Source organism: Python bivittatus, unplaced genomic scaffold (assembly GCF_059951505.1).
Source record: "Python bivittatus isolate LINGU-HERP-01145 unplaced genomic scaffold, Pbiv_v1 ctg000340_np1212, whole genome shotgun sequence".
NCBI classification, from domain to species: Eukaryota; Metazoa; Chordata; class Lepidosauria; order Squamata; family Pythonidae; genus Python; species Python bivittatus.
Window position 1 is genome coordinate 21468027 of NW_028277056.1, and position 20189 is coordinate 21488215.

General features: G+C 36.8%; 1 protein-coding gene across 2 annotated transcripts; it reads right to left on the bottom strand.

The window, feature by feature from the left end:
- Positions 1–8509: 8509 nt before the first annotated feature.
- RNF6 (ring finger protein 6) lies at positions 8510–18536 on the bottom strand. Of its 2 annotated transcripts, XM_007432833.4 has the most exons (5): positions 17274–18535; positions 16322–16464; positions 14906–15110; positions 14125–14232; positions 8511–13139 (listed from the first exon to the last, which is right to left on the bottom strand). In XM_007432833.4, the coding sequence occupies exons 3-5, from the start codon at positions 15093–15095 to the stop codon at positions 11509–11511; spliced, it is 1929 nt and encodes a 642-aa protein (XP_007432895.1). In that variant the 5' UTR covers positions 15096–15110; positions 16322–16464; positions 17274–18535; the 3' UTR covers positions 8511–11508. The 2 variants fall into 2 exon arrangements, with proteins under 2 accessions (XP_025025297.1, XP_007432895.1); XM_025169529.2 differs by lacking the exon at positions 14125–14232 and having other exon boundaries at positions 8510–13139; positions 17274–18536.
- Between the last annotated feature and the right edge of the window lie 1653 nt (positions 18537–20189).

Genomic DNA, 20189 nt, shown 5'->3' on the forward strand with positions numbered 1-20189 from the left:
ATCAATGCATTTATATGATCAATATCATATAAGTATCAAAAATGTAAGGGGTTGCAAGAATTTGTAAACCACATAGGAGTAGAAACACTAATCATGTAATTGTAATCAGGACACTGAGCCACAGGCTTTGGCATACAGAAATAAATAAATGCATGTGAGACAGCATACTTTTAGAGTAAAAATTGATTTCTAAACCTCTCCTGCAAGACTGGTCTTGTAACTAATACATTTTTAAAACTGATTTCAGTGGAACCTACAATCAAGCCAGTTACTAATCCTCTATTAGGGTGTTGTGACTGAAAATATGTATTTGTGTGCACTTTCTGACCAGAACATTAGGTGACCTTTCTGATACACTTCTGTTAGAACCAAGAAAATGCTCTTTTAATGACACAAATTAGATTCATTGTTTAACTGAACAGGCCATTACAGTAATGGCTGCATAATAAGACAAAATAAAATTAACCAAAGTGAAATCAGTGCTTGCCAAACAGAATTTAGACAGCAATTACAGCAAGTTTAAACAACAATTATCGTAATATTTTACAATTCATTACATTTGCTTCTGCAAACCTTCACTTCACTCTCTTGCCCACTAAGATCTCCCTAAAATTAAGGCATTTGTGTAGATTGCTCTGCAGATATTATATCTTAAAATGGCCATGATAATTTAAGGCATGCAGCAGAAATTTCATCTAATCTTTTTTCTTTCTTTCTGTAATGTTCAATGAAATAATGTTATTTTTAACATATTTCAGATCTGAAATAATGTGAAGAACTAAGGTATTTTTCTCTACTTTTACTCTGTGTCAATTATGTTAAATGTGCCACTGACTAATGTTAATATTTCATTGAATTTTATATAAGAACCCAAATTCTAAATTTTCTGGAGCTAAACCCAATTTGTGTTACTTACTTTTGTTCCAAAGCAGCTATCTCATGCCTTTTATTATCTCCAAAACACTTTTTATAGGCAATCTACCATTAAAAATCATATTTTGTTTTTTTACCAGGGCCAGGCACAATAGATCTTATAGGCATGCCTGGCAGAGATCTCAGAATTTCTGAAAGAGAAGGTCAAGGGTTTGATTTTCAGTAATGTTTGCTATACTACTCTCCATTTGTAAACTGGGAGAGTACTTTAAAAGAAAAATATTTTAAGTAATATGGTGATAGGCAGAACAATCCAATGTTCTTGTTAAAAGTTCTCCAACAAGTCCTAAAGCCTTGTTGGCTGCAGACCAACATGACAGAAGTTGGAAAGATCACTATTTTCAACTCCTTTTTTTTTTTTTTTTGTTAGAAAAAACAAGTCCCTTCAGTAGTAGTAATGTCATGGAATAAATGAAGAACAATTCTGAAGCAGATTTAAATATTAAAGATGTTAGGATCATGGTGGAAGACTGGGATGGGTCTAAAGTCAGTGGGTCTTCAATCCCAAGTCTGCTCTTTTGGAACTTTCCAAGACTGATTATTTCCACTGGCAAAGAGAATTGGCTTTAGAAGCTGTCAAGGAAGGAAGAGGCGATTGCCTAAGAAAGAGAGAAAATTAATTAAATAGTTGTTTTAATACCAAATTAATATGTTTTGCTGTAAAATCTTGGGCAAAGTGCTTCAACATGCAAGATTTGGTCTTCAGCATTTTAAAAAACAGGAGAAAGCTCTATGATACTCCCTAGAAGTCATAGAAAGGTGCCATAAATATCATTCTTTTGCATTTAAGAAAGTCTTTCTGTGATCTAGTAGTATGTCAGGTGCAACAAAATGGTAATTCTATGTGGTTTGTCATCTACAGGTTTTTTATATTCTTTGAAAAGCTTTACAGCTATTGATATACTAATCCCATATGCTAATACAGCTTTCCCATATCTATCACTCTTCAGATGCTGGAATATAAGTTCCAAAATTCTCTACAAGTACGACCAAAACAGCTGTAGTCCCTGGAAGATAGGCAGAAGTTGATATGCATATTGTAAAACCACAATTCACAACAGAATTAATCCTCCAAGAAGAACTATGCAGTGAAGAAGGTATCCGATTCAGAAATGGAACAAAGGAAACATGATTCAGTAACTCATTATTTTAAATACTAGCTGCAGTATCTTGAAGTTGTTTATCCTTCTCCTATAAGCCTACTGTTCTTCCACTGAAGTAATGATCTGTTAAAAGTCCACATCATAGATAGTAACTCTATTATGAAATGAGAATCACCCTACCTCAATATTATGTATTATTTATAATGAGTCTAGCATACCCTTCCTTCAGATAAAGAGGAGTTGACAAACAGCACAGGAGACAATAGTTCATCTATAGCTTGCAATAAAGAGAAAGGAGAGAAGCAAGACTGTTCCATCAAACTGGCTCAGCTTTGGTTTTGTTACTCAATAACCACTTTTGTCACTAACCGTCCCATCAAGAAACCTGGGCTCTTTCCATCACAGCTCATCTTTAGAAGAACTAGAACTTTAAGCATTTGTGCCTGAATTTTCTTTCTTCTTTTTTCCACCCTGCCTTCTATACCGTTTTGTCCTTTAATGCAGTGTTCCTCAACCACAGCGACCTGAAGATGTGTGGTCTTCAACTCCCACAATTCCCCAGCCAGCCATGCTGGCTGGGGAATTCTGGGAGTTGAAGTCCACACATCTTCAAGTCGCTGAGGTTGAGGAACACTGCTTTAGTGCCATGGCTTTAGATAATCTCAGGACAATCCGTTTTTTAACTTGAACTTTCAGCTGCTCTTAGAGTTTTATCAGAAGTGTGCAGTAAACATGCTTTAAAATAAACAAAGGAATAAATACATTACACCATCAGCGACTACATTTCCCCCCCCACAAAGGAATATTTTATCAATCCCCTAAAGAAACCCCTGCAAACAAAAGAGAGGTGATGATATTTATACATTTCAGGAAAGGGGAAGGGGAAACAATGCATACAATATATACAACCTTTTTGTTGAATCCAGTTTCAGTTTACTCCAGTTAAAAATCTCTGCGTTTATCTAAATTTAAACTGTAACCATTCAAGGGCAATGTTAGAACAGTCTTTTCTAATACTCATATATTTCCAATACTCATAGCGTACTCTATCAGTTCATAAAGTAACTGCAACAGTAACAACAAATATTAATATTATGTACTTATTTGCAGTAATTAAAATGGCCAAATTTGTAACAATTCCAGTAAGAATGGTAAAGCATTTATACACACAGTGCAAAAAAAAAAAAAAAGATAGATGAATTGTGGAGGAAAAAATGTGTCTTCAAAGTAGTAAATACATTCAGATTTGGTGGGTAAAATGACAGGGTAAAAGTATTTTCTTGTGTCTGTTGGAGGATGTGTAAGGAAAAGAACTAGTCCACACACAGAGAGAACTGTGATGTTCATCAAGGTGACATTTATTACTATTTACAAAGGATTACAATAAAGAAAAGAAGAGCTTGTGTTCATATATACTGTCTTGTTCCTGTTCTGAGTGTGCACGTGTGAATATTGAAGCTTAGCAACAAAAATATCCAGCATGTATTTATCATGCCTCTGTCTAACGGTTCCTTTGTTTCTTATGTGTCAAATGCACACAGTTTTCACCTCTTCCCTTCTCCCCCAGTTGCTTAATTGCAGGCTTTGGAAAGCTATTCCCTCCTTAGCTAGCTTATACTTCCAAGGCAGGAAAGCCTTGCACTAGTCAAAAGTGGGGAAGAAAGAGACCCTGTTCCCTGTTCCCTTCTAGCTCAAACTTCGGTGAAAAGTCCTAGCCAGCCCCTGAACTGCCTTGTTAGGCATTCTTCTGTTCTGGCATTGATTTGGTTCCTTTTCAGAAAATCTGACTTCCCTGTCCACTGCAGATGTCCCCAATCATCCTCCATTCTTTGGCCTTGGATTAGCTGGACACACCCCTCACCATCAGCATCTTGAAAGAACCCTCCATCCCCACTGCCCACCTACTCTTACTCTTATACATGTCTCTAAAAACGTGTGTGCCAGTTTGCAGGTGCTCTAAGAAGTTAGGGTTTTTTTTCTGTCTACATGCTTTGAACCTTACATCTTTAACATTGACATATACAATGCAGAGAAGAAGAGTGGGTTTGTGTTTTGGTTTTTGTAAATGTGCTGCAGACTAGCAGCCATGAAGGCCTTGGAAAAGATATTCAGGTGCTGTGATGTGTCTATACCTACAAAGATCAGAATTGTACAAGCCATGGTATTCCATGACACTCTAAAGTTGGATTTTAAAGAAGCAGGATAGGAAGAGTATTGACACTTCTGAACTTTGGGTTTGGAGAAGACGCCTGAGAATATCATGGACAACCAAGAAAACAAACTGATGGATCATCAAGCAAATCAACCCAGAGCTCACTCAAGGCAAAAATGACCAGGCTCAAATTATCCTACTTCGGACACATTATGCTGCCTGTTGTCTCTTTGATCCTGGCTCAGAAATGAACTAGTAAGAAATAATTCTAACAATGCGAAGACACAGCACTCTGGAAAAGGCTGTAATGATGGGAAAGGTGGAAGGAAAAAGAAGAGGACAACCAGCAGTAAGGTGGATGGACTCAGTTACAGTGGCGATGAGTGCATCATTGGGGGACCTGAAAGAACAGGTTAGAGATAGATCATCATGGAGAAAATCTGTCTATGCGGTCACTAGGGGTTGAAAATGACTTGATGGTATATAATCAATCAATCAATCAATCAATCAATCAATCATGGAATCTCATCTTGACATAATATAATGCCAAGCAAAAAAAGGGCTAATTCCAGATTATTGGCAGAAAAAATGGGAGCCTATCTGCTAATGCTGGCACACCTCCCGTGGTGTTTCAGAGGAATTCGTGACTCTTAACAGCAGCAAAATCTGCCTTCTGCACCTTTTCCCAATTCCTTTCCCTAGAAGGAATTCCACTCTTGTTTGTTTCCTTTTTGCTTGAGAGAAAGTGATCACACAGATAAACACGCGCACACACATACGGATTTCTGAGTTCTTCTGCATTGTATTCAGATTTAATGCACTGTTGTTTGTTGGAAGACGCTAGAGGTCAGTATAGATAAAGAACAGGAAATATTTGTTTATCCTGTTTTTTTTTTTAATTGAGGAAACAGGGGGCTCACTGAGCATTATTGTTGAAAATATAAGAAAGGAGTGAAAAGGGAAAGACAAACTGTGACCTGCCAAATAGTCTTTCTATTCCCATGGGATTCTGGTGGGGCAAAGTACCTCTCTTCATTTGATTTCTGATGTTGCAAGTGTGCTGTTCACAGACATTCTGTAAGAAAATGTTAAGGTAAAATTCAAAATTTGAAAACTTCTAAAGGGCAAACAAGCAAACAAACAAAAAGGGAATATTCGTTTTGATAAGTTACAGTGTGTACTACATACGTTACTTAAATCATCCTGATTACAAGCCTGGGTGAGATGCTGGCTTGATCCCTTATTATGTATGGGAAGTCAAGGCTGTGAAATAATTGTTGGCTGAAAGGCATCTATGAAGTTCCTGTTAGCAATAATATTTGATATCGTGATCCCAGGTTCACGAGCGAACTTCTTAGTAAAGGAAAAGACAATCTCCTTTGAGCTGAGCTCAGTCCTTGGTTACTTTATGGACACATCCATGTATTTTTCTTAACAATGTTAACAATGTAAAAGTGGTTTGCTACTATCTTATTCTGAGTTGTTGTTCTTGTTGTCGTTGTGGTTTTTCAATTTCCCAGTCTAACATGCAGCTCAGAAACTTCCTGGTGGTCTCCCATTCAAAAGCTAACCAGCTCTAAATCTGCATAGGTTTTGGAGATCAGCAAGATAAGCTGCAGGATTGTGTGAGGTTGGGAGAGAGAATTGGGGCAATATAGGGCTATGCATAACCCTGTATTGCCTCAGTTGTCTCTTGCTTGGTTATATTGCCTTATATCGCAATGTAAAAGGATGTCAGTCTTGATTTATCCATTTATCACAAGCCTTTTTTATTACTGTAGCAAATGGAGGGAGCATAGTGTCAAACAACTGGTTTTGTGAGTGATTAAATACATTTTTGACTTCTTATCAAAAAAGCCCCCAAAGGGAGAGGATTTGGGGACCGTGGATATTCTTGTGTAGGAAACAATAGAACATGCTTGTTTCCCAGTCAGCCAACATTCAGTTTAACACATTATTACTTTAACCTGCATCCCTTGCCAGACTAAGAACAGCATATTTCACAGCTTGGTTTGTAAGTTATTAGCAATATTTTCTGAATCTGCCATGGAGTAACACCGCCCAATACAGAGCACTGATCTCTCAGGAGCTATTAGCCATATACCTAATATAATATTTATACTGAAATATATGATGTCTCTGAATATCTTGCTGATCGGCTTCTCAGAGGAATCTAAATGGTCACTCTTGGAAAAAGAATTCTGAACCAGATCATCCAGTCTTCTTACATTTTTAATGTAGTAATGTAAAGTGGTTAATGTAAATGTAAATGTAAAATGCAATGTCTGGCAGCAAAGTGGTTATATTTATGTGTGGGTTTAAAATCCCAAATCAAAGTGAGCTTTCATGAGGTACAATGCACCCAGTCCTGGGGGTGACTTGGGCCTTGATGAGGCTCCCCGAGTTACTGCCAATTTTAACATCTACCCTCGGATTATATTTATTTTCTATTTCTTTAAGATTATTTTGTATTGTAATTTTAGTTTATTTTAACCGCTTTGTAAACCGCCCAGAGTAATTTTTTAACGAGATGGGCGGTGACAAATTTGATATATAAATAAATATAAAATTTTTCACCATTTCATCCCTACTCCAACTTCCAGAAAATAGACTGACCTCAAACTGCTGAAATAGGTGGACAAAATGGCTGAATTGCTATGAAATAATTCATGGCATAAAAACAGCAAGATAAGGCTGGTTGTAATAAGATTCTGTGTAAATGCCTCACTTTTAGTCTTAATTTCGCAGTCTCTAAAACTTGAAGCTTTGGGTTAAATATAAATATTTTTCAGCCTCACCATTTTTTGTTTTGCCAGAAGGCCTCCTATGTCCAGTCAGGAAACCTAGAAGATGTGTTTGGTTCACAGACTGAAAAACAGTAGCCACTCCAACCTGATGGCTTAATTCAATCTGCACACCCAGGCAGTGTAGCTTATTAATCATAGTTAAGCATACCATGGTTTAGCTTGTTCTGCAAGCACAGCCATAGGTGGAGGAGGGGGCTTGTAAATACAAATATTGGCTAAAACAAACCTTTTGCAGAAGAACTGTAATCCACAAAGCACTCATATGTTAATGTTCTTATGCTTCTGCTCATGATAGAATTATGCATGTGTAATGAAGCTTTGGATTTACTTTAACTTTTCTTGTATACCATCAGAAGCTAACTTTTATCAGTGATATATCACTGTGGTATCAGCTGCTAGTACTGTCTAAGCAGATTAGCAGCTGTGGTCAAACATCTTTTTGTTAGGAATCTTTCTCAGCCTATTTGGATGTTCAGAAACTGAGGCTAGGATATTTTTCAGCCATAGTTTGAGCTCTGAATAATCCTTACTACCTTGAGGTATAAAACAAACTTCTGTGAGAAGTTTTTTTGCCTGTATAAGGGCATTTTGGCATCATACTTTAAATAAAACAACAACAGCTGGATAGCGACCGTCCAGTGTTGCTTCTCAACAGATATGTAAGCTTCATCAATGGATCATGAATATGCAGTACTACAGTAAGAAAATGTATCCAGTGCATAATCTATAAAAGCCAATAGTTACGATTTAAGTGACCTGACCAAATAGATATAGGAAACATTCCAGCTTAAAATCTTTAAGCATACAAGAGACAACAGACAAATACTTTGAAGTTTAAAGCATTGTGGCACCCATGTCTAGAATTGTGGATATAAATATTTGCCTGCAAAGTTATAGTATTTCATTTTCCAGAAAGCATGCATTAAGTGTGCTTAATGGACAGAAATCCAATTAATGTCATAGTAATATCAATGCAATTAAATCTTTCAATTTTCACTGTTCTTGAATCACTGTGTTAAAAAGTCTGTTCCTCACTTTGGACAACCTTACACAGAAGCAATCAGCAGAATTACTTCTTGAGCATTCAAACTAAAAACCAGCTAAATGAACTATGAACAAGTTCAGAGATAGATTAGAGGAAAAAAAAATTCCAAGGAGTGACCTTTTAGGAGTACACCTTTCTGTGCAGAGATCCTATAGGGAATAAAAGAAGAGAATGACCAACAGCAAGGTGGATGGACTCAATTACAGAGTTGATGAATGCACCATTGGGAGACCTCAAGGGCCAGGGTGGAGACACATCATCCTGGAGAAGGTCTGTCTATATGGTTGCTAAGAATTGATACCAATTTGATGGCACATAATCAATCAATCAATGGCATGGAATTGTGGATGTGTTGGATTTGCAGATTATGTCCAGAATAAATTATTTGTGGACTGAAACTTCAGTTGTATGTACATGGAGGCAAATAGGTCAGTCATGAGTATAAAGAAAACTATTTATTTCGGTTTTATAGCATTATTAAAAAATATATATATCCAAATACATCATATTGATTGAATACCAATGCCTGGCTACAGAAGCCAATTATTTCTGCAGTGTTTTTAAAATTATTTATTCTTAATGAAACAGCAGAAACAAACCTTATATTTACAAAATAGCTATGTAGGAATCATTTTCTTTATTCCTTAAGCAGCAGAAATGTGTCCACTCAGTTCTTAACCCCTACTATTGGCCATATCACCAAGAACAGTTGGGAATTTTTAAACAGCTTCTGGAGATTTGCAGGTCGCCCAGCTCTGCCCAAAAACATGGAATGGAGGAAAAAATATTGTACTGAATGAACAGGTAAGCCACCACCCTATATTCACTGGAAGCCAGATCTGGGTGAGTTTCAATCAACATTAACTCTGGGTGAGGGATGCCTTGGAATTACATATGCAGGGTGGTTATTCTAAAAGCTCCCCCTCCCTTTTTTTGCTAGATAATAAAATAAATTGTCATTTTAAAACAAGACCAAAGTTGGGAAGTGAGGCTAAGAAGAGAAACAGATTTCTTCTATCTCCCCAGTAGCCTCAGAATCAATTGAATGGAATCTTCAAGGTTCTAGAGGTGAAGTCTAGAAATCAATGAATAATAGAATCACAGAGTTCAAGGAGTCTTAGTGGACATGTAATCCAATCCACTGCTCAGTGCAGGATCCATTGGAGCATCTCTGATCATTTAGCCTCTGGTTGAAGATTTCCAGTGAAGGAGAACTCACCATTTCATGTTGCAGCCTATTCCACTGGCTGATAGCTCATGCAGTCAGGATGTTCCTCCTAATGTCTACTCTGAACCTGCTTTCTTATGGTTTTAACTCATTGATGTTGATCCTACCTTCTGGAGCTATAGAGAATGTCTATGTAACAACCCTTTGATATTGAAAGACTGCTGCATCTCTCTCCCCAGTCATATTGTTTGCAGGCTAAATGTACCCAGATCTTTTAACTGTTCATCATAGGGCTTGGTTTCCAGACCCTTCACCATCTTGGTAACCATCCTGTGAAGTTGCTCCAATTGTCACTGTCCTTTTAGGTGATAATTGGAGTGCCGCCCAACTCCAGGCCAATGCTGGGCAGCACACAATATAAAAAACAAATACAAAAAGGTTTTAAAAAATGCAAGGGAAATAAACAAAATGGCAAATCTGGACCACTAACACCAAAACATACTAAGATATGACAAACACATCTAACAAGGGGTTCCATCCACCCTACCCCAAGGCCTGGGAAAATAGCCAGGTCTTTAAGGCCTTCTGGAATGCCATCAGGGTGGGAGCCTTTTTGAACAGCGATACCCAAACTGGACACAGTAGTCCAAATGGAGTGACTGGGACAGAAAAGAGAATAATTTTTCCTATGATTTGTACTCTGGGCTTCTGTTATATGCACCCTAATATAGCATTTACCATTTTAACATCTGCAGTGCACTGCTGGCTCATGTTTCACGTGATCAATAAGGATACCAGATTCCTTTCACATGTACTACTTCAAGAGGGAAAATTATTTCAGGAAACACTCTGGGGCCCTAAACTGTTCACCCCATTCTATGATGAAACAACATACAAAACATTCTAAAACTATAATTGATAGACATTTGTCCTTAAGCTATTTACTACAAACCAAGCTCAATGGCTTGAACTAGTTGCAAGAAAGAAATAAGCAGTGCATATCTTATTAGACATGACACCTGTTTTCTCACTCATATTTTAGCTGATATAAATGATTCACAACTCTTCCATTTTTGTAGTTTTATTCCTTTATCAGGTATTGGTATAATATGCCTTCAACCCAAGAATACAGATGTTTCTGGTATTGTACAGTAAACATACATTTTCTTTTCTTTAACAACAAAATCCTCAGGAAGTTCTCCATTTTAAGATAACGATAATTACATGCTCTTTGTTCACAGCAAACTGATAGAATTGCTTAAAAAAAAGGGAATCATGCATGGTATAAGGAAGTACTTATCATTGCCCTCATTCATGTACAAATTAAAATTCTGTTAAAAATTAATCTGTTCTCATGTGTGTCAAATACATTAAATATCAGGGATGTGCAGTGCTTCGGATTTAAGGGGAAATGGTGCTTTGGAGCATGCAGAGGCATTCAGGCAGCATCTTTTAACAACTCTTTAACCAAAGCCTCTTTCCCAGGGCTTACAGGTGTGGAGAATGGGTGCATGACCCAAGGAAAAGACATCACTCCTTCAAGAAGTTGCCAAGGGCCACATGAGCACTCCTGTACACTCCAAAGTGTCATTTTCCTTTTGTATCCAAAGTGCTGCACAGCCATATTAAATATATGCTTCTCTTTTCTTTAAATAATGTTCTGAAACGAACAGAGAACTGGCAAGTGTGGATTAGCAATCATCCACTCTAACCTTATGGCTGAATATGCTAAAATGCAGAATGTCCAAATCAGTTGATAGAGTTAAATTTCAGTTGGTCTTAAAATTTAAACCTTAATGTGTCAATGGGAAACTGTATACAAAGCATGCAAAACTGCCTATAAAACATTTAAATAAAGCCAAATGTGCAGTATATTCCATAAAAATATACACCATATATTAAAAGCACTTCAAATAACAAGTACCTTTTGCTAGGCGCCCCAATGTTCCTTCTTTGGCAACATAAAAAGGGGGACTGTTTATAGAACAGCTAATAAAATTATTTTATAACTGCACAAAACAAATGGAAATCTCAATAAAAAGTATGTTATTAATAACATAAGCTCCTGAACGTCTATATTACAGAAGTGCTTTGCATAACAAAATTATATAGAAAAATATAATTTCATTAAGGTAATTTGAATATTTACTCTTATACCTGTACTTGGAAGTTAGGTAGATCCTTTATCAAATAATCCGATTTTCTCCTATTTTAAACATATCTAAAACATCCCCTCTTATTATTCAAAGTCAGTAAAAAAGAGGCCTCTGGATTTGAGGATTTATCTACTGCCTGCAATATTAAGTTACTACAGGTTGCCGACAAATTGGGCAAGTGGAATTTTCAGAAAGCCAGCGATCAATACAGTGGAAATGGAATTCATGCATACATGGTAATTGTCTTAGCTTGTTTCCTACAACATATTCATTAATGCATACACTGCATGTCTTACTTATTTCATCATCTTCTGAGTGGGCATTCCCATAATTCCGGGTAGAAAGATTATCAATCTGGTCTTTGGTTAATCCTCTCAAGTTGTCACTAGAATCTTCTTCTAATAAAAGGTAGGGTACAAGGCGAAGAATGGGAAGTGTTCCGTTTTCAACAAATGATGCTCTGCTATTTTGGGTACTATTATTTTGATGATGGTGTTGGGTAGTATTTGTCTCTCCATGCCTTTCCCTGCTACCTCGTTCAGTTAATCTATTCCTGTGTGAAGTTGCATTAAATTCATCAGTATTATTTGAAGTGTCCAAGTTAGGCATTTGGGGCTGCATATCTGACAAGTGCTGACTATTCCTCTCAATTTCAGAACCTGTTTCTGTATCCATTAAGGAGCTTAGCTCTCCAAATCCAGTCATAATTTGCCTTAAAATTGACCTGACAGCCACTGATGAAGACTCACCAAGCCCAGTATCTGACACCCTATGAAGAGGTATCCGTATGGTGTTAACGTATGTCCGTATGCCTGCATGTTCAGATCGTGAAACAGTCTGAATAAATCCTTCGTTATCATTTTCAAGAGTGACCAAGTTGTCTGCCATGCCCACTCTTGAACGAGTTCTAGTAGCAATACTGTCATGATCTCTATTTTCTCTGGGACGAATTCTCCTCACCTGAAGATCTAATGTAATACTAGGGTGCCTTCTAGATGCAGCTGTGGCTCTTACAGATTCTTCCTCTTCCAAAGTTATACCCAGCGATGGTGCTTGTTCCTCAGTTTGTTCTGGAGAAGACTGGGTTATGTGTGCCCTATTAGCTCCTGCATGTATTTGTTGTATATTCATTGGTTGCCCACTTTCCAAAAGAGACTGGAACTGACTACTAAAAGTTGATCTTAGTCTTAAAATTTCTGTCCTTTGCCTTGCATTTCTCCGAGTTCTAGCTCTCCCTCTGTGAAGTCTTACTGGTGTCACTCTCTGTGTTCTCCTTTGCCTAATGATGTTGTGTTCATTGTCATCTAAAAGGCTGTTGGGTGTTGAACTTGCTGAACTTCTATTTCTAGTTCCAAGTCTACCGGAGAAGAATCGAGAAGTTTCTTCAGCATTCTGAGTCAGCAAACCATTAATATTTCCAATTCCTGATGAGGCAAATCCATGGCCAACTGAATTACCTAATGTCCTGCTCCTAGTTCTGCTGGCTACTGGGCTATTTGCGATTAGAGGTCTATTTTCCATATGCATTCTACTGGAATGGCCATACAAGAACTCATTCAGTTGTTCCCCAGGAGTAATATCATTGTTATGTTCATGATTTATATTTATTTCAAGACTAAACCGGAATTCTCCACTACTTGGGTTTGCCTGGCTGACAGCCCTCCAAGTCTGATTCCCACTCTGTCCACTATGCATGGAATTTCCTGTATGATGGAATGTGTTTAGCCACTCTAGCAAAGAGTTGCTGGTTATGTTTTCCCCAAGCGTCTCTGAATCTGTAAGAATTTAAAAAGTATAAAATACATTTTTAGGAGTTTTGGGTTGGTTTCACTTAGATAAGGCAGTTAATATGATTGCCACTTGATAATATACATACATGCTACTTGCAGAAGTAATATGAAGTGTAACCTAACATACTACCCTTTTCCGACTTCACCATTAATTGAGAGCTACATACAATATCTATTTTCATGTCAAAAGCCAATAATTGCAAGTTAAACCATAACTCTTGAGCTATATCAGTTACCCAAATAGGATAGAGATTATAGGCATATATTTGTATTTTTTGCATTATATACTATCAACAATGTTTTGAATTAGATTTCTTTTGAAAATTAAATTAGTAGAGCCGTTTGTATTAACTTACAATAGGTATCAATAGGCCTTAACTTACTAACTTCAGGTACTCTCTAAAGTTTTTAACCAAATGTCATTTAGTCTATTGTCAAGTATAAAAAGAAAGAATCCAAAAAAGTATGCCATCCCATAATAGCCAATAAGGATATTCATAAGATGGATAGGGTATTTATTTTCAAAGAGAACAGTAAAAGATTTATATGATCTGAAAAAAAAAAACCCTAGAGTTTTCAATTACAATTTATTTCAGACACTTTAAGAATATGCTTTCTTAATGCTTCTGAGAATATGCAGAATATCTATTCCTTCTGACCATAAAGCACACCTTCACTATCCACATAAAGAAATGGGCCAACTGTAGGGATAGCACAGCTTTTCCTCTACAAATTAAGTATCAAACATCTTCCAACTAACACTTTTTTTCAAAAATTCCAGCCCTGGTTTTCTTTAATCCCCATCTGCAGTTCTCTACAAATAGTCCTCTTCCTCAGCCTCAGAGAAGTCCATGATGCATGCAGGCTGATGATTCTAATAAATACTAATTTTTCTGAAGCATGTGTATAATGTGCATTTCCCCAGAACCATATTAATCAAGAGAACTGTTGAGAAGGAAAGATAGCTTACATCCAGCAGTATCACCTTCCCATTCTCTACTTTCTGGCTCAGACTGGGATGCCTGATTCTCCTTTGCACCTTGCAAACGTTGCTGAAGCTCATCTGCTGTTATTTCCCCTAAAATAATTTGTTTTATGCTATTAATTTTATTACCTGAATGCACATAAACAGACAAAACAATAGTTGCTAATAAGATTAAAGGTTTTTTTTAAGTAATAAAGGGAAAACTGGAATGGTAAAAGGACTATCCATATGCAGCAGAAGTAGGAATTTATACATTAAAATCTGCCAAAAACTTTGATAACTCTTCTTTGCAATTATAAGTCATTTGTCTAAAGGCAAGAAATCTCAAATTACTGGGTCTTCTTTCTATGCAATGCTTGTATCTGAGATTTAAGAAACTGAAATGTAAGATTTTCCTGTTAATTGTACTTTTTCTATTTTGTATGTACTTTCCCTAGGCATCATCCTAAACCAAAAAGATGAAATGAGAAGAATTTAATTTGTAATACATTAAAAATGCCAATGTAGAATAGAAGTAGAATAAATTAAATAAAATGTAAATAAGTAGAATAAATTAAATACATTTCTCATTGATTTCCAAGGCATATGAGTAACACATGGTATCACTTATCTATCACATTACATGATACAGCATATTCTTTGTGCAACTTGAACTTAAAAGCTAAAGTATTATTTCATACTTTATTAACTTCATAAAAGATAAAGTATTAATATCAAACTGCAGATAATTCAGGATTATATTAAAGTATTATAAACCAAAGTTCACCTGGAGTCCCAAGAAGGTTACGATCCCTCATTAACCTGTAGTCTTCATCACTGAGTGCATTAATAAATTGATAATAAGCCTCCTCTCTGTTGAGGCGTTCCTGCTGCCATTGTCTCTCATTATCACCACTGTTACTCTGAGAAGTGGCCTGTCCTCCATTTTCTCCTGAGCAAGCTCTAGAACAAGCCATTCTGGATGAAACAAACTATTCAAAAAAGGAAGGAAAAAAATCAAGTTATATGGACTTAACTGAATATTCCAAACGGTTTATGAAGAAACAATAACACATGTTCACACATTGTCTGATTTGACTCCGATATATGCATGCAATGAACTGTACGCTTAATTTCTTTGTGGCATAGCATGAACTGTGGAGTAAGCCCCAATGTACACAATATAAATTATCACACAGTAAACATATGTAAGATTGGGCTTCAAGTTTTTATTTGATATTAGAGTTCAGTGCTTGAGATCAAAACTTATTTCGCTAGGTTACAATTTGTAAAAATCCACAGTTCAAATTGCCACTATTATACTACACATATTAATGATACAAAGTATATTTTATACTAAACAGCATTACAGACCATTACACTCCTCTTAATCTATTTATTGATTTAGTACATATAACCCACCCCAATCCCAAAGGACTTTGGGCAGTGTACTACATCAAACAAAAAGAAAAAGTTAATAATAAATAGCTAATCAGCACAGTATCAAAGGCAAAATGTATGCACAGAAAACAAAAATAAAATTTTAAATGATAGGCTTCCATAGTTAGTCAGCTGGGGTAGAAAGTGCACTGAAATAAAACAACTTTAACCTGTTTACAGAACTGCAGAAAGATGGGGTTGCACATATTTTTGCAGGGAGAATATTCCATAAGCTGGGGGCTATTACAGATAAGATATGTCATGTCACTCATAGTCTGCAAACATCACAAAAGAACTTTCAGCGGGCCCTCTATTAATGACCAGACCAGAGTATGTCAAGTCTATGTCATTCATTATGAATGCAAAGAAGCATGTTTAATTTCAAATGTAGTTTGGTCATCATGCATTCTTTCAACAATTACACATTCTGCAAAACCCTGTTAAGTACATAAGAAGATTGGTTTCATAAATTCATTTGTACATTTAAAGAATTGTGAAAATCCTATACTAAGCTAGCAAGTTCTATGGCCATTACCAATTGCCAAATACCAAAATTGCACTACACAGATATCATTAGATTGTTCAAGTCAATAATTATGAAGGAAGCAAAGAACTTATTAAATGTGTGTAAGTTTTATTCATTTACAGAATTGGAATACTTTTATTCATTTACAAAATAAATGCATTCAAGTATTTAAAAGCCAATGAAAGTTCACATGAATGAAGAATTAACAGTTAAAGCAGTTCTCAAATCAAGTATTACCTTTTTTTCTGTTTTCCTAAGGAGAAAAAATGATAAAGACTTTTAACACTGTGTAATGTTGAGAATCCTCTGAGGTACACTGAGCATCTTCAGTTTTCCAGAGTTCTTTGAACAGGGAGTTGAATTTGAATTGTATATGAATCCTACATATGGAGAAAATAAAAATATGTGTTGAATATTTTGTGGTAGCAGGCAAGAAAATATTGATCAAGAGACTGCATCAGCCAGTCTGTCCTCTATAATGTCTATGAATCCACCTTTTAGAACATACTATAATTAGTACTTCTTTAAAAATGCAATGATAGCAGATATAGTATATCTGTGTCAGTCCTACAGTTTTAAAAACAAGAACCCTGTCATGAAATAAAGCAGTATAAGTAGAGATCTACTCATACCAGAGTGTACAGCTTTTAAAAATCCTCTTAATACTCCTTTTCACAGATATTCATTTAACAATATTAAATCCCTGACAATCCTGTCTCTTACTTGAATGAATGGGGGAATAAGAAGGGTTGGGACAATATCCCAGCAAAAAATACACAACTAATCTACAAAACTCGTTAAACTTGACCTTCTCTCTTGCTATTACATATTTTCCTGCCCTACACAAATCCCTATAAACAGAATTAAGAGCAAGTTGAAGTGAAATGCCTTGTCCCTTTGCCAAGGACTGGTTCAGGAAATGACAAAATAAATAGGCATTGATAACTCTGGAAAAGAAGAAGGGGCCCTTAGAATACATTGTCCAAGAAGCCTAACAACTTCCGGATTATGTGAATCTTTTCTTCCACCCACTATGAAAGTCATATTCCCCAGGAACAGGTTTTAATCTATTACAGAAAATGAAATAACAGTCGAGCAACTTCACAGTAGCATAATCTTTTGCAGACTGACCCTTTCCCAAGACACCTACAGTGTACGCCAATTTAGGGTTTCCTCTTTCTTTCTTTACCTGTCGGTCTCCGCTGGCGGCGCTGACCTTTTCCCTCCTCGCCTGGAGTCTTAGAGAGGTGGGGGAGAGAATGATTGACACCACGACCAGCCAGCCACCAATTGGAGGCATGAAATACGGCTAATCCCAGCTCCCCAGCAGCATCCAGTTGACCACTTTAGGCCGGAGGTAGGTTTGTATAGCAGGCGGTTGCCCGGAGACCACAGCTACACCAGGAAAGACTAAACGGCGATTCCTATATACTTTTTTTTTTCTGCCCGCCTAAGGCTGGGTTTTTTATAATACCACCTTACTCTACGTTAATCTTCTCCGAGCTGCAGCTTCTAACAAACTGACAGGACCAACTACCAGACGTTGAGGTACAGCGGCAATGCGAGACCGTCGGGTTCTGACGCCTCAGCTCATGGTTCCGGGGGTAATGCGCACGCGCGAGCTCTCCCTCGTGCGCTCAGCAAGAGCGGATTTACGGAGAGTTGCTCGCGAAAGCGGAAAGAGCGACGGGCTTTTCGGACCGGCGGCTGCCTTTTCCTGCCAGCGTCGCTCCTCCCTCGTAAAAGTATACTGGAACCCGAGTCACTGTGACCGGCTTGGGATGCGCCGCTCTGACCACCGGCGCCTTGCTAAGTATTGCGCTGATTAGAGAGGGAGAAAGCAAATGCATTTTTTTGTTTGTGATACAACAGTTGAACGTAGCAACTAGCTGGCCTTAGTGGATTCCAAGAAAGCTGGGTGGGGTCAGACTTGGTTAATCCTGGGATAGGAGGCCACCAGAAAATCCTAAGGCTGGAAACTAGGCTGGAAAGATGGGAAAAGGTGCCAGAAAAAAGCGATGGCAAACCACTTATATGTTGTGGCTGTGAAGTCATTAGCTCAATTCAAGGGAGTTTATATCTTTTACCGCAATTGAATTCTTAGGTGGGGGAGTAGCAAATTTAAGATTATCTAATTCATCTATGGCAAGATTGGATCCATGGAGTATCCAAGAGATCATATCTAATTTGTCTGCAGAATTTTCATGAGGATAACTGTTATTCTTTTGCACCTGATCTGAATATAAACCCTTGCTGTATTCACACAATGGTTAACTCAACCATGACTAACTCAATCCAATTTTCTGAATTTGCATGGCACACTAACCAGAAATAAATGAATTGTTCACGTAACACATATGCAATAGCATGGTTAGCTAGTTGTTACTTAGTGTGTTTGGTAAGGCAGTCTCACAGGTAGGTCTCAATTTGTGTGGTTAATGAATCCCACAAAATGGTTGCATTATTCGAATTTTCACTATTTGAAGTGACATTTCTATGAAAAGTATTGTAATTGGTTCTAGCTTGATGGAAATAGCCAATAAAATGTTTAAACATAATTTTTTTGTATTAATGAAATATTACAGTAAAGGATAAAAAGAATATACTTATAATTTAAATTTATGGTTAACAAAGTCACAGAGTAGTTATAGAAATCAAAATAAAAACAACAAAATTCTACTATAGATTCAGGCATTTCAACATCTCCTATTTTAGCATTGCTATGACCACATTCATGTTGTGCTATTGAATTAATATTTTTGCTCTAATATAATAATGAGCCTCTTCTTTTTTAAACTTGTAGTGTTTTCTCTGATGGAATCTTCCTTTTCTCCATTTTGCATACACGAAGATTAGCAGCATCTAAAACCCCAACGGCAACTGCACATGTACTAGCCTCAATTGCGCATGCACTAGCCTTGCATTAACTGAATTTTGGGTTGCATTAAACATGGCCTGGTATCAATTTACAATTCACACTAAATCGAATATTGCATTATTCAAACTCGCACTAATCACAACCTATGTGTATTGTCCCAGACACACACCTCAAGGCCAAAAAGCAAGCAGTGACCCCAAAGCAGGGAATATTCTTATAATATCTACAGTTAGATATATTGCTCAGTGGTAAAGTTCACTCAGATCTCAAAACTAAGTTAGCCTTAGTCAATACCCAACTAATTTTGAAGATTCACATGCTCCTCCCCTGCCAAATTATCTGTTTCTTGCATTCATAATTCTCACCAACACCCATATATAACTGGATCATTTCTAGAGCCAGCGTGTTGTGCACACTCAGAATCCTGACCAACTCAGGATCCAGTGAGACTATTTTAATCTGAAGCATCCTAAGTCAACTGTTAGAAGTACCTTTCTCTAGTCAGGTCACACTACTAGAGTGACCTTATTACTACTCATAATAAACCAGTTCTGGATTAATGGTCTTGTACCACCCAGTCAGTTCTCTAAGGAAATGAGACTTAAGCATAAAGTGGCTAAAACAAAGTTGTACCTCACAATGACAAAGCATGTTTCCCAAGGACTTGATTAAGCTGCAGTGTTCAAGCCATGCTTGCTGCTACCTGCATGGCATGGGGAAGAGGCCACTGACATACTAAAGCTTTGACAGTATCTTCTGGTACAAGGGCTTTTGTGAAAACAGAACAGAAGGAAGCAGGTGAGAACCATATTCCCCAAAGCCTTTTATCAAGTTAGTATAATTATTCTAGATCAAACAGTAAAGATTAGGTAATAACCGACTAGGTTAAACATACAGTGTGAGTATAACAAGTGAGTTTCATCTGAAAGAACACTACAGTAATGACTAAAATACATTGGGAAAATGAATGCAATACTAAATAAAATACTTTGGTCTCTACTAATATTTTATTTTGTAGAAATTGCATCAGTTTAATTACATTAGAGATACATATTTATATACTTCCAAAAATACATATACTTCATTCTCTTTATAACACTGCCTCTGTGTTTCAAACAATCTACATTATAGGGTTGTTTTGAAGAAAAGTAGAAGAGAACATAGTATATGTTGCCTCAAACTCCTCAATGAAAGGGAGGATAGTAACCCAATAAATAAATAATAAAG